This window comes from Plasmodium gonderi (genome assembly GCF_002157705.1).
Source record: "Plasmodium gonderi DNA, contig: Chr08, whole genome shotgun sequence".
NCBI classification, from domain to species: Eukaryota; Apicomplexa; class Aconoidasida; order Haemosporida; family Plasmodiidae; genus Plasmodium; species Plasmodium gonderi.
Genome location: NW_021628933.1, coordinates 1,690,923 through 1,704,331, shown reverse-complemented (window position 1 = coordinate 1,704,331; position 13,409 = coordinate 1,690,923). Strand labels below are relative to the sequence as shown.

Sequence of the window (13,409 nt, the reverse complement as noted above, 5' to 3'; positions counted from 1 at the left end):
CATTTCTATTCTATTCTATTCTATTTTTTTTTTTTTTTTTTTTTTTTTTTTTTTTTTTTTTTTTACTTTTTATTAACTTGTAAGGGATACAGTTGGGCAGGTGCGACATAACCTGAAGGGTCGTAGCTTAAATTGAAAAAACGTACATGCATGATAGGAGAATGTATGAATATACATATATATATATATATATATATATAATAAAGAAATAAACAAATAAGTGAATAAATAAAGCATATCCTCACACGTCCTGCCCATTATCAGAGATACCTCCAAAGCATGTAACCCCTTCCTCATCGAATGCAACTGTGTGCAAATTGTATAAAAGCAAAATCATTGAATTATTCTAATTGATATATGATGAATGCAGATATAATATGTTTATCTATGTATACATATGTACATGCGAATGCAGACAATTTTGAGCTTATGTGTAGGTACATGGAATATGCATTTTTACAGATAAGTTCCTTTCATTTTTATTTTTATAATTCTATTTTGTAATTTCAAGTGTCTATAATTTTGTTCAACTAGGAGTTGCACCCAAATTAATTACTATTTCTTCTCAAAGGTGAACCAAAAAAATGAAGAAAAGTTGTAATTCTGATATAGCAAAAGGTCATAAGAGCGAAAACAGTGTCTCTCGTCCTTGCTTCGGCCCTAATGATTATCAAATCTTAACTAACTGTTCTGGGTAAAAAGAGCACAAATTAACCGAGTTCAGTTCAAATTGGCCTTAATTGATAAATTTTCTCCTTTAAAAAAAAGAAAAATGAGCAAAGTGAACAAAGTGAACAAAATAAAGAAAAGAAAAAACCCTTGAAAGGAATTAAAGGTGTAACCCCAATTAATAAAAAGTACAAAAGAAGCATATATGTTGTTCACTTTTTTTTTTTTTTTTTTTTTTTGCACCTAACATATGTTCTACAAAAGTGGTAAATATATTAAAATTAAGACACAAAATGTAATAGCTTGTAATAGCTGTATTTTTCGAAGAAACCCAACTTGTGCCCTTTCAAACGATACATTTTTCTTTCTCCCTTTTGATAAGAACCTTTTTGAATGTACTTTTAAAAAGTGCTGAAAAGAATACAAAATGTATTTACCTTTAACATATTCAAAGCCATGTGAATAAAAAAACATTAAAGTTCCTTTTAACAACCTTGAAACTGAATAAGCACACAAACACACATTTATACGAGCACGTTTGAATCCACACATTAGCATCTACACATGAGCATCCCCTCAATTGTTCAAAATTTATCTTATTCTAGATATGGTCGTCTACTGCTTATCTAACTAATTGGATAGAGCAATCATATTCATCTGCACAACAAATACATAAATAGGAAACATAAAAACATATATAAGAGAAGCCTCATCAGATGTATTAAAATACATTAATAAGACTCAATATTTCCATCCATTTTTAGCCAATAATTGATCCACACTTATTTCATGTCAGTTTTTCCAATGTCTCAACAGTAAAATAAAAAAAAAATAACCCCATATATTTATTCCAATTTAAACTACAAGAACAAATTTATTTTGATAAAGATATACCAACACCGTTAGAATTTAAATTAATTTTTAATTTTTTTTTTTTTTTTTTTTTTTTTTTCTTAATAAATTCATATGGGGTGCTTAAAATGTTGCCCTTAAATTTTGCTGCACTGAAATGCATGACAATATATTGAGTCAAAACAGGACAAGAACAAATAAGCACATACATAAAAAAAAAAAAAAAAAAAAAAAAAAAATGGAATTAAAAAATAAAAACAATTTCACATTAAATATTCTAAAATCATGTTATGTAAATACAAGTAGGAAAAGAAAAAAAAAAAAGTGACCTAATTTGGTAATAACCAAATGTTCATTTCGTCTTCTTCATTTTGAGGTAGTGTAATATGTTCCTCGACATGTGAATAGAAAAAATGGGGTGTCATATAAGTAGCACATAAATATATATATATATATATATGTATATATGTATACTTCTTCGCAAAGGATACTGTGAAATATATATTTTGTCATCCCTCATTTGCGAAAGTGCATGTGGGTGGGAATAACATACTGGTAGAAACAGGAAGGTAAAAAGGAAATTGTGCTAACCAACAGATGGGCTGATGTGCAGTGATGGAATGGGAATAGTTGCTCAAAAATGTCAACATCACACCCAGTACAACATTACAGAAGTTATTTTTTCAAACATAAAAAAAAAAAAAAAAATAAAATAATAATAATAATAAAATAAAAATGCTAATCTGGAACATATGGATACACATTCCACAAATTCAACACTTTATTTTATTTTATTTTCCTCCCATTTTTACAGACGTATGTTATGCCTGCCCCAAAAACGTTTATCATGTCTACATGCTGAGTGCCAGTTTTTTTCGCTTTGAAAATTCTGCCCATTCCTATGGGAACTGTTGAAAATCTGCCGTTAGAAATGTTCCCAAAATAGTGAATAAAATAGGTATATTAGTGAACCAAATTTTTGCAAAAAAATTCCACATAAAGGAAAGATCAATGAAATTTTAAATTCGATTGCCTTTTTTTTGTACACCTCTTCCAGACGCACGTCATTTTTTACGCAGGATTCTACATATTATTGCGTTAGTTTCCTGCTTCAGTTGAATTAATGTTTTATACTTCGTTATTTTGCTATATTGCTATTTCGTTATTTTGCTATATTGCTATTTCGTTATTTTGCTATATTGCTATTTCGTTATTTTGCTATATTGCTATATTGCTATTTTTCTATTTTGTCATTTTTCTATGTTGTCATTTTTTTATTTTTTTATTTTTCTGTTTTGCTATATCCCGTTATTTTATTTTTTTTTTTTTTTTACCCCAAAACGGAATTCCCCCACCCTTAACCATCTCTCGCATACACTCCTGATACGCGCGTTCCAACAAATGAACAAAAAATTCAGAAAGGAAAATTGTGCACAAGGAAATTTGCATAAGTGTGCAAATATTTTTTTTTTATGTGTGATCATACATATATATACACATATATACATATATATACACATATATACATATATATACACATATATACATATATATACACATATATACATATATATACACATATATACATATATATACATATATATACATATATATACATATATATACACATATTTTATGCAAGCATAAAGTGTGTGTAAATTTTTGACGCTGTAAAAAAAAAAAAAAAAAAAATGTTTCGATTCCTCCACATTTGTAACTATTCGAACGCGTCAGAGTCTATAAGAATTTGTATACCTTAATGTGCTCATTTTTAATTTCCCCCCTTGTTAAATCTATTCCTTTTTACTCCTTTTTTTCAATACGTTGTCTTTCCCTCTTGTTACATTTGTGCTATCTCACTTTACCATTCCCCATTGTTACCAATTTAACGCCTTGACTAAATTTAATAAAAATAGGCTTTAAAAAATTGGACGAATATATTTGTGAGAGATTATAATTGTAGAGAATATCCCTTCCTCTTCTCTACCCAAAAAAAAAAAAAAAAAAATTTCAACACACAAAATTTCTATTAATTCCAAAGTGGTCAATGAGCTTTTACGTAACTTTATCACACGGTTAAAGTGAAAGCAATTTAGGGGAGGGGGGAAATATCTTAGGGTATTCCTTAGTACAATTTCTAAACTCATAAATAAGGGTATAACTTATACCTGTCTTACCATAATTTTTAAGCGGTATAAACAGTACGTATAGCTTCCATAATTGGATTTATAGTCGATTCATCAGACTTTCTAACCAGATTGATCAATTTTGGAGCTACAAATATGCTAAATAATTGTGGAGAATCTAAATGCGGGGGGTATGGGAAGAACTCATGTGATCCCCAGAATGAAAAAAGGAAAATGCAAGGAAACCAAAACGATCAGTATTATCAAGTGGCGAGTAACATTTTTGGGAATCAATCAAATCAGGAAAGAAAAGAAGGAAGTATACTAAACAGCACCAGTATGATTAGCAGTAATAGTAATAATCCTCCACCTCAAAATGCAAGAATTTTAAAGCCATTAATTCAAGAGAAAGTAGTGGAAATTATGAAACCTGAAATTGAAGAAAAAATAATTGAAGTACCTCAAGTGCAATATATAGAAAAGCTAGTAGAAGTACCACATGTCATTTTACAAGAAAAATTAATTCATGTACCTAAACCAGTAATACATGAAAGAATAAAAAAATGCCCAAAGACAATATTTCAAGAAAAAATAGTTGAAGTTCCTCAAATAAAAGTAATAGACAAAATAGTTGAAGTCCCTCAATATGTATATCAAGAAAAAATAATTGAAGTACCTAAAATTATGCTGCAAGAAAGAATTATACCAGTACCTAAAAAAGTTATTCAAGAAAAAATTGTAGAAATACCTCAAATAGAATTAAAAAATATAAACATTGAAAAAGTACAAGAAATACCAGAATATATACCTGAAGTAGTTAAGAAAGATATACCATATACACAAATAGTAGATAGACCTTTTCATGTAGAAAAAATAGTTGAAGTACCACATGTGCAACATATATATAGAAATATTGTATCACCTCAATATAGACACATACCTAAACCAGTAGAAGTGCCAATGGCACATTATAGAACTTTCCCTATTGAAAAATTGGTTGATAGAAATGTACCTGTACCTGTTGAACTTCAAATTGTTCAAGAATTTCTATGCCCAAAAATAGAAGCCAGATATAAAGAAATACCTGTACCTGTACATGTTCAACGTATTATTGAACACCCAATACCAAAAGATGCTATGAATAATCCTTTTCTCCTTCCCTTGTATTATCAAGAAGACAATATTGATACTTCATCTAATAAGGGAAGTTCAAAAAATTGTTTCATGTTTAATTGGAATGGAAAACAAAACACTACCAGAATTACAAAAGGAAATAATCAACCATCTGTTGAATTATTATTGCATAATGATAAATATCATGATAAAATGAACAATCTTCAATCTATGCATATAAATACCAAATTTGCAGATCCTTCTTCTAATGGTTACTCAAGTACTCACTTAAAAGATGCAAATCTGAATGCACAACCAGCATATAATTATACAAATCCGTTAGAACACAATAATATGTCTATTCATGGAAATATGCCCCTAAACCAGCTATACAAAACACAACATGTCACCAATGCATCATCTTATCCTTCCAATATGAATAGTATTCTTACACCTCAAAACCAGAATAATATGTTTACACAAAATAATAACATTGGATTTACTCATCCTAGTGATAATGAACTCAATAACTCTTATACGACAATTTCGCCAGTTGCCCATCACCCTACTCACGGAGGGCTCAACTGATTTCCCGTATTTCGACTTATCGGAATGACATATAACATCTGTGTGGGGAGAGGGAGAGGGCTATGTGTCATCACTGATGATGCGTGCAGTTTCATATATGTGCACACAAGAACGCATAGAAAGTGAATTGCCAAAAATAAGGAATAAACATATGTATACACTTACATGCACATGTGCTTTATGTATGTACAAATATATTTTACGTACGTGCACATGTGCTTTATGTATGTACAAATATATTTTACGCGCATGCACATATATGTTTTTTTTTTTTTTTTTTTCTCCCCACCCTCCTCCGTGTTAAGCCATGCACAATGTAGAATTTCACGAAATTTGCCCAACTGAAGGGGCATCTTTTTTTATGCATACATATATGTCTTTTTCTACACCAAATAATGTAGAGTGTGAAAAAGAAAGAAAACAAAAAGTGCCAATGTGCTAGTGTGCCAATGTGCTAGTATGCAAATGTGCTAGTATGCAAATGTGTTTATGTGCTACACTGTTATCTGCACCGGTTTGATATTCTGCAGCCACTTGGCAATTTTTGCGAGTTGCCCATATGGGATTTCCGCACAAAGGGATGCACCTAAATTATAATTATTTTGTCCTGTTTTGTTTTGTTTTATCTTTTTTTGTTTTGTTTTATCTTTTTTTGTTTTGTTTTATCTTTTTTTTGTTTTGTTTTACCTTGTTTTTTTTTGTTTACCTTGTTTTGTCCTACGTTGTCCCGCGCCGTTTTGCTAATTCTACTTTGCCCGCTTTACACTATTTAATAATTTTCTTTCTCGTTTTCATTCGTCTGCACACTTTTCCAAACAGTGCTGTTAGAAGGAATTGCCCATTTATTTAATCCCCTTGTGGCAAGCACTTTTACATGTGTGTGTCTTTTTTTTTTTTTTTTTTTGGGACACTACAGACGAGTTCATTATTTTTTTCATTAATCTCCTCTCTGTTATTTTTGTCAAAACTTCTAATGTATTCTTTTTTTTTTTTTTTGCTAAAGAGGAAAAAAAAAAAAAAAAATATAGGATTTTTCACTACCTTAATATCGGATTATTTCTCATGATAAAGTTCGTAAAAAAAAAAAAAAAAAAAAAAAAAGCAGATGTTGATACAACATATTGTGAATACATTGTTCCTTGTGTTACTCTGAATGTAAATATATGTTTCTCATTCTACTGGAATTATTGTAATGTTCTTTTATTACATAAAATAAACAGGTTTTCATAATTCTGTGTTCAAAAAAAAAAAAAAAAAGTTGTTTTTACGAATTAGGTTTATTTTTAACAGTTGCATTGAAAGATTAACAAAAAAGAAGAAAAAAAAAAAAAAAAAAAAAAAAAAAAAAAAAAAAAAAAAAAAAAAAAAAAATTAAAAAAAAAAAAAAAAAGTTGTTTTTACGAATTAGGTTTATTTTTAACAGTTGCATTGAAAGATTAACAAAAAAGAAGAAAAAAAAAAAAAAAAAAAAAAATACTCACGTGTGTGTATATATACATTTATATATAGATACACACATATACACAAATGCGATACGAAAAATATTACGACACTATTACGAGGTAGGTACGAGCGGGATTAGGAGTTGAGGGAAAAGTGAAAGGATAAAAAAATTAATAAGAGACAAAAATAAAAGTACACTTAACATTATAAACTTTTATGTACTTCTTGTGCATGTGTGTATATATCGATGAACGCATACTATCCCCACAACTCCAAATGTGCTGGGGGGAGAGGAGTGGGATAGAGGAAAAAAATAAAAGTAAAAATAAATAAATTGATAAAATTACCAACACTTTAAAATGTTTAACAAATGTACTACTTTTTTTTGTAAAAAAAAAAAAAAAAAAAAAAAAAAAAAAAAAAAAAAAAAAAAAAAAAAAAATTTAAAAAAAAAAAAAAAAAAAAAAAAAAAAAAAAAAAAAAAAAAATTTTTTTTTTAAAAAAAAAAAAAAAAAAAAAAAAAAAAAAAAAAAAAAGTTAAAACAAATATTATGTTTTTCATAAATACTTAAAAAATTAGATAACTAAATAGGAAGAAATAATGTTCTCATAAAAATGAGAAAATATTAACCAAAATAGATCTTTTTCAAATAGATTTTTACAAAAAAGAGGCCCAGAGGGGGAGGTGCACATTCCTGTGCACAAGGTAGGGGAAACGATTGATGAACCCTCTGCCACATAAAGCGATACTGTGATAATCGCATGAACAGAATCACATAATGAACAGCATCACACACTGAACAGCATCACACACTTAACAGCATCACACACTTAACAGCATCACACACTGAACAGCATCACACACTGAACAGGAACGGATGAACACAGTCCCCACCTGGCAGGCGCCCAGCTCAATACTCATGCGCATTTATTATGTCCTTGGGTACCTTCGAAGGCAAATCAAAACCCTCCGACTTCATCTCAATGAAATGTCTTGCAAGCGAGTATTCGAACAAGTCCAGGTAACCATCTTTTGTTATATCGGCTAGATTCCAAATTTTGTGAAGAACAGAACTGGGGAGTTTGCTCTTAATCAAATCGGGTTTGACTTGTTCTCCGGAAAGTTTTCCAAAATCATTAGGACCTAATTTATAAAAATCGTCTGAATATTTGGAAGTATCAATAGGACTTAACAAATATTTTTGTCTAACCCACATGGGGATTTCTCCTGATGTTAGCTCCAAAAAGGGAGTTAATTTATTTTCGACAATAGTGCCTTCCTGTGTTTCATATCTAGACTGTTCAATGTTCACAGATTCTTTTGGAATCATTTCTAATAGTTGTGGAATATGAACATTTAATACTTTATTAATTCGCTCTATTTTTTTTAAATCTAATTTTGGGATACTTAACCAATCAATGTCATGTAATTTTTCTCTCATAAATTGTACATTTGGAAAATCACCAAGTGGTAGATTGTAATCCTTGGCAACTTCTTCATATACTTTATCTAACGATTTTATTAATTTATTCTTAAAATAACCTTTTCTAAAATATGGTAATTTCTTTCTTAAATGAGATAAAAGATAAATATGAACTTTCAATGTTCTACATCTTTTAATAAAATCATTTAGTCTAATCATAGTAGAATTTCTTGGAATCTTAGATAATTCTTTATACAAATCTGATGCCTCTTCTTCAAATATATTTCTATTCTCATCATGCATTAATCTTCTATCCCAAAATGAACCAATATATACTCTATTCACTTCTGGAGTATTTATAACTATTCCAAGTGACCACATTAATGAACCGTAAACTCTCATTAACTGCTGTGTATTAATCGTGTCTGCTTTGTTTAAAATTATTCGAATTTTCGAATCTTGTCCTTTTATAGCTTGTATGCATCTCCTAAACTCATCAGATATATCCAATTTGTGCGCATCAAATATGAGCAATATTAAATCTACCCTTTGTGCAAACCAATATATAACTTTTTCAAAATCATAACCTCTGCTTATTTGTTTTATTCCACTTAAAACTCCAGGTGTATCAATTATAGTTAACGATTTCAATACATCACTAGATGTATTTGAACATTCCAATTTTGATAAAAAGCTATTTCCAAAACTTTCTAATTGAGAAAACGGTTTTGTTATGTCACTAACTAATGCATTTCCTGGAATTAATTGTTCCTTTTCATTGTACATTACTGCTACAAACTTATCTGTTGTTGGTTCAGGTCCTATTCTCATTCCACAATATTCTTTTTCTATTAAATGTTTTATAAATGTCGTTTTTCCTGTTGAGTATTGACCCAACAACAGAATCATTGGTTTAGATAAAAAATCACCGCTCGTTAGAAGCGGCTTATAAAAGTGATAATAATTAAATTCATTTTCCAATTCCAAAATATATGTTTTGTACAGGGAATACAATCCCTCTAGCACATTGTCATAAACCACCGTTTCTTCCTCGGTCCTGTAAAGCAGCTTTTTCATTCTCTATCCTTTTCACGTGCTAATAAAAAGTCGGTATTGTATATATGCATATATGTACATATATATATATATATATATATATACATATATACATATATATATATGTACATATATGCATATGTATATATCGTGGTTCCTAGTAAAACTTAACCCATTTACCTATTCGACAACTCTGTCTCTTTATGCATATCCCCCACACATGCCCCTGTGCAATGCAAATGTTAAAATTTGGGAAAATGACAAATGGATCTGTGACACGTAAATACATTCAAGTAATCACGGCGCACATAAAAATGGATCTTCTCCGTTGGTAACTCGTTGTCCTGTTTTTTCCTACTCTTCCTACTCTTCTTTTTTTTTTTTTTTTTTTTTTTTATTATTTTTAAAAAAAAACAATGTTTGACTAACCGCACGCACTCGATCAAATACAAAATCACTGTATTACAAACACGTTTCTCGGATGTAGCCTCGTCATAATAGACCTTTTTGAAGTGTATCAGATGGGAGAAATTCTCTTTATTTTCGAATTCCTATTCTGCTCAATACTCCCTCTTTCTATTTTCTTATTCAGTTTTTACTGTTCCTTTGTTGCTATTTTGTTGCTATTTTGTTGCTATTTTGTTGCTGTTTTGTCACTATTCCAATTTTATTACTATTTTTTACTCCAATTTCATTGTTATTTTTATTGCTTTTTTATTTTTTTTTACATAATGTATATTCTATTTTGTGCAGCTGTATCAACCTTTCGCAGAATACGAACTCTTCATTTTTGCTTACAAACAGTCGGGATATGTCACTACTGTTTGAAGTTAATAATAGCAAAAAAAAAGGAAAAAACGAACGATAAAAAAAAAAAAGATAAAAAAAAAGAAAAAAAAAAGAAAAAAAAAAAAAAAAAAAAAAAAAAAAAAAAAAAAAAAAAAAAAAAAAAAAAAAAAAAAAAAAAAAAAAAAAAAAAAAAAAAACAAAAAAAATAAAAAAAAAAAAAGATAAAAATCAAAAAAGATAAAAAAAAAAAAAAAAAAAAAAAAAAAATATAATATATATATGTTCATAAATAAAAGCGTATATATTTTCCCATTCATATAACGGGTATTTTTTTTACTCCCTTTTACGAGAATTAAAATTTTGCAAATCACAAAAAGTTCGCGGGAAATGTTCTAGGTATATAATATTGGTTAAAATATACTATTGTTATATGTATATTATATATGTGTGTATTACAAATAGCTACTAATAGTTATGAAAATTTAATTACATAATATAATAATATGTATATAACATATATATATATATATATAAATACGTTTATAATACACATAAAAGTTTTTTGCCTCTCTATACAAGTATAATTTCCCCTCCATACCTGTAACTTCTTCTCCTTTTAGAGAATAATATGTGGCTCTGTTTTTCTTTCAATTCGAAAGTGAAATGTTTTTTTTTTTTTTTTTTCTTTTTTTCTTTTTTTTATCCATTTAAAAAATTTGCTTATTTCCTCAAATTGGGCACACAAAGAAAAGGGAAGAAGGAGAGTGGTGGAAAATAAAACAACATTTTCTTCTTTCCACTACACGTTAGGGGAAATGTATATTATTTTATTTTTTTTTTTGTATGAACACATAAAAGTTATGTATAATTTCCTTCCACATTAAACGTTGTGTATAAAACATTATTTATATGTATAAATCTATTACATATTGGGTGCCATTGTGCCGAATAAAATACATCTTAGCTCAATCCCCATGAGTGGTGATGTGATATTTTTCTACCTTTTTGAATTTAACCACAAAATGCTTAAATTTGGAAAATGCAAAAAGGGGGGAAGGGATTTTATATGCATGCATATAATATATATATGTATAACACGTTATATACTTTCAACATTATGACCACATAAACTTCCCTCGATCGACTAAGATATAATATTACAAGAGTTGAATTCGAACATATTATTATTTTTTTATATCAAAAAAAAGATCACTATTTTTTTTTTTTTTTTTTTAAGTTTTGTTCAAAAAAAAAAAAAGTAGTTACTAGTTCCGTTTTGAAAACTGTGCGATTTTTATTGGCAAGGGTGAAGGAAAATCTATGAACCAAATGGTAGGGTATATGTAATTACATGAACAAAAAAACATGGGAGTAACAAACAAGACAGATATGCACAATTACATTGCATATATCTCCATATGGTACGAGACACACATGATATAATATATATTCCCATGTATATATATTCTTTATAGGTTTGTTCATTTTTTTTAATCATATTTGCCATTCTCTAATTTTGCTTAAAAATTTCTTACTCACAAAAAAGGGATATATACACATTATTACATACGTATGCATTTAATACATGTAAAGACTTCCTTAATTTAAGTTTTCACTGGAAATAAAGATAAAATATAAAAAAATAAAATCTCTGAACGAACAACATATTTCACATCAACCACGATGGTAGTTCATGTATAAAAAAAAAAAAAAAAAAAAAAAAACGTATGAGCACAGGAATATAATTCCCTCACCTTTTTTTTTTTTTTTTTACTAGATCATTCCTAAAAGGGAAGAAGCACATTTACGTTACAACTACGGTCACAATTCCATTTGTGCATATATACAATTTAAGAAAAAAAAGGCTAATAAAAATATAGCCATTTTGTATCCCCTTTTTTTTTTTTTTTTTTTTTTTTTTTTGATGAAAAAATGTGATTTATCCATAAACACAATCATTTCCCTAATTACACAATTTTAAAAGAAATGTACACATGTACACGATGAAACGAATTAGATTAAAATTTTGTCATATCTTATAATGAGAAAAATGTAGAATTTCCCTTTCTGAAACAAACAAAATATGCAAAAACATGATAAAAATTATGTGCTTTTTTATGTCAACAATATTCTCTCTTATGAAATTCCCGAAAGCACTTCGTGTCATTGTGTATGTTTTCGCTTTTGTGTGATGGGTAATAGTAATGGTCTAAGAAACACAACGTCAGTAAATTTAGGTCAACTTCATCGTTGTTTCAGTTTAATGCTCATTCATCAAATAGGGGAAGGGGATGAAAAAAAAAAAAAAAAAAATTGTCATTTGTGGCAAATTTCAATAAGTAATTGTGACATGCCAATAAACATCGTCTCTCTCCCAATGCAAGAAGAAAAAGGTTGCAATCATGAAGGGGACATTAATTGAGCCCCAGGTTTTGTCCCCTAAATGAAAGTGACACCTAAAATGATAGAAACAAACATGCACACACACACACACAAATGACACAAGTTCACAAACGAACGAATCGCTAAAATTTAGCAAGGTAGAAAAGGTATACGTCCTTCCAACACCTACATGCACGCTTTGTCACTCTTGAACATTCATATCTAGTCTGCATAAGATAAAATTAAAAAAAAAATAAACATATAATAAGCGGATAATAAACATATAATTAGCGGATAATAAACGGATAATAAACATATAATTATCGGATAATAAACATATAATTATCGGATAATAAACATATAATTATCGGATAATAAACATATAATTATCGGATAATAAACAAATGAACTCACTGCACGAATTTAGAAATTGTTCCAAAATGAACCCCTAAAAGCTTTTCATCGCTATCGGTCAGTGAAAACCAAATTCAGAAAAAAAAAAAAAAAATGTATAAAAAATATGACAAAGGCGAGGGAACAAAATTATGAAGCATTACTCGTACAAGGAAGGCTGGCAAAACTTAGCCCTTTATAAAATTTCACACACTATATATAATGAATGCAAAAAAAATGAACTCATGTTGGGGAAGCTATTTTACATGCACCATATTTAAAAGAAGGGATGTTATAATATACATAATTCTTCAGCCAAGGGACATTCATGTTTTTGGAGGTATATGAAAAGTCAATTTTGCAATATGTGAAGAAAAAAACAACCGCATTCACACAATAATATATGAAATAATTATCATTTTTTTTTTTTTTTTTTTTTCATTTTTTTCAGCGGTTCCCAACTTTGTATCAAAAATATGTTCATCGAACCTTAGGAAATTTTCATTTTTGAAATTCAAGTGTCTGTTCACAATTTTTCCTACGTGCACTTTTCTGTGTACTTTTTGAATTCCTC

At 28.6% G+C, this 13,409-nt stretch overlaps 2 protein-coding genes across 2 annotated transcripts; one reads left to right on the top strand and one right to left on the bottom strand.

Moving 5' to 3' along the window:
• Positions 1 to 3,803: 3,803 nt before the first annotated feature.
• On the top strand, positions 3,804 to 5,348 carry PGO_083430 (inner membrane complex protein 1e; the record flags this gene model as incomplete). The annotated part of the gene is made up of 1 exon (XM_028687565.1): positions 3,804 to 5,348. The coding sequence occupies one exon, from the start codon at positions 3,804 to 3,806 to the stop codon at positions 5,346 to 5,348; it is 1,545 nt and encodes a 514-aa protein (XP_028543366.1).
• Positions 5,349 to 7,702: 2,354 nt separating this feature from the next.
• Positions 7,703 to 9,292, bottom strand: PGO_083420 (EH domain containing protein; the record flags this gene model as incomplete). The annotated part of the gene is made up of 1 exon (XM_028687564.1): positions 7,703 to 9,292. The coding sequence occupies one exon, from the start codon at positions 9,290 to 9,292 to the stop codon at positions 7,703 to 7,705; it is 1,590 nt and encodes a 529-aa protein (XP_028543365.1).
• Positions 9,293 to 13,409: the final 4,117 nt, after the last annotated feature.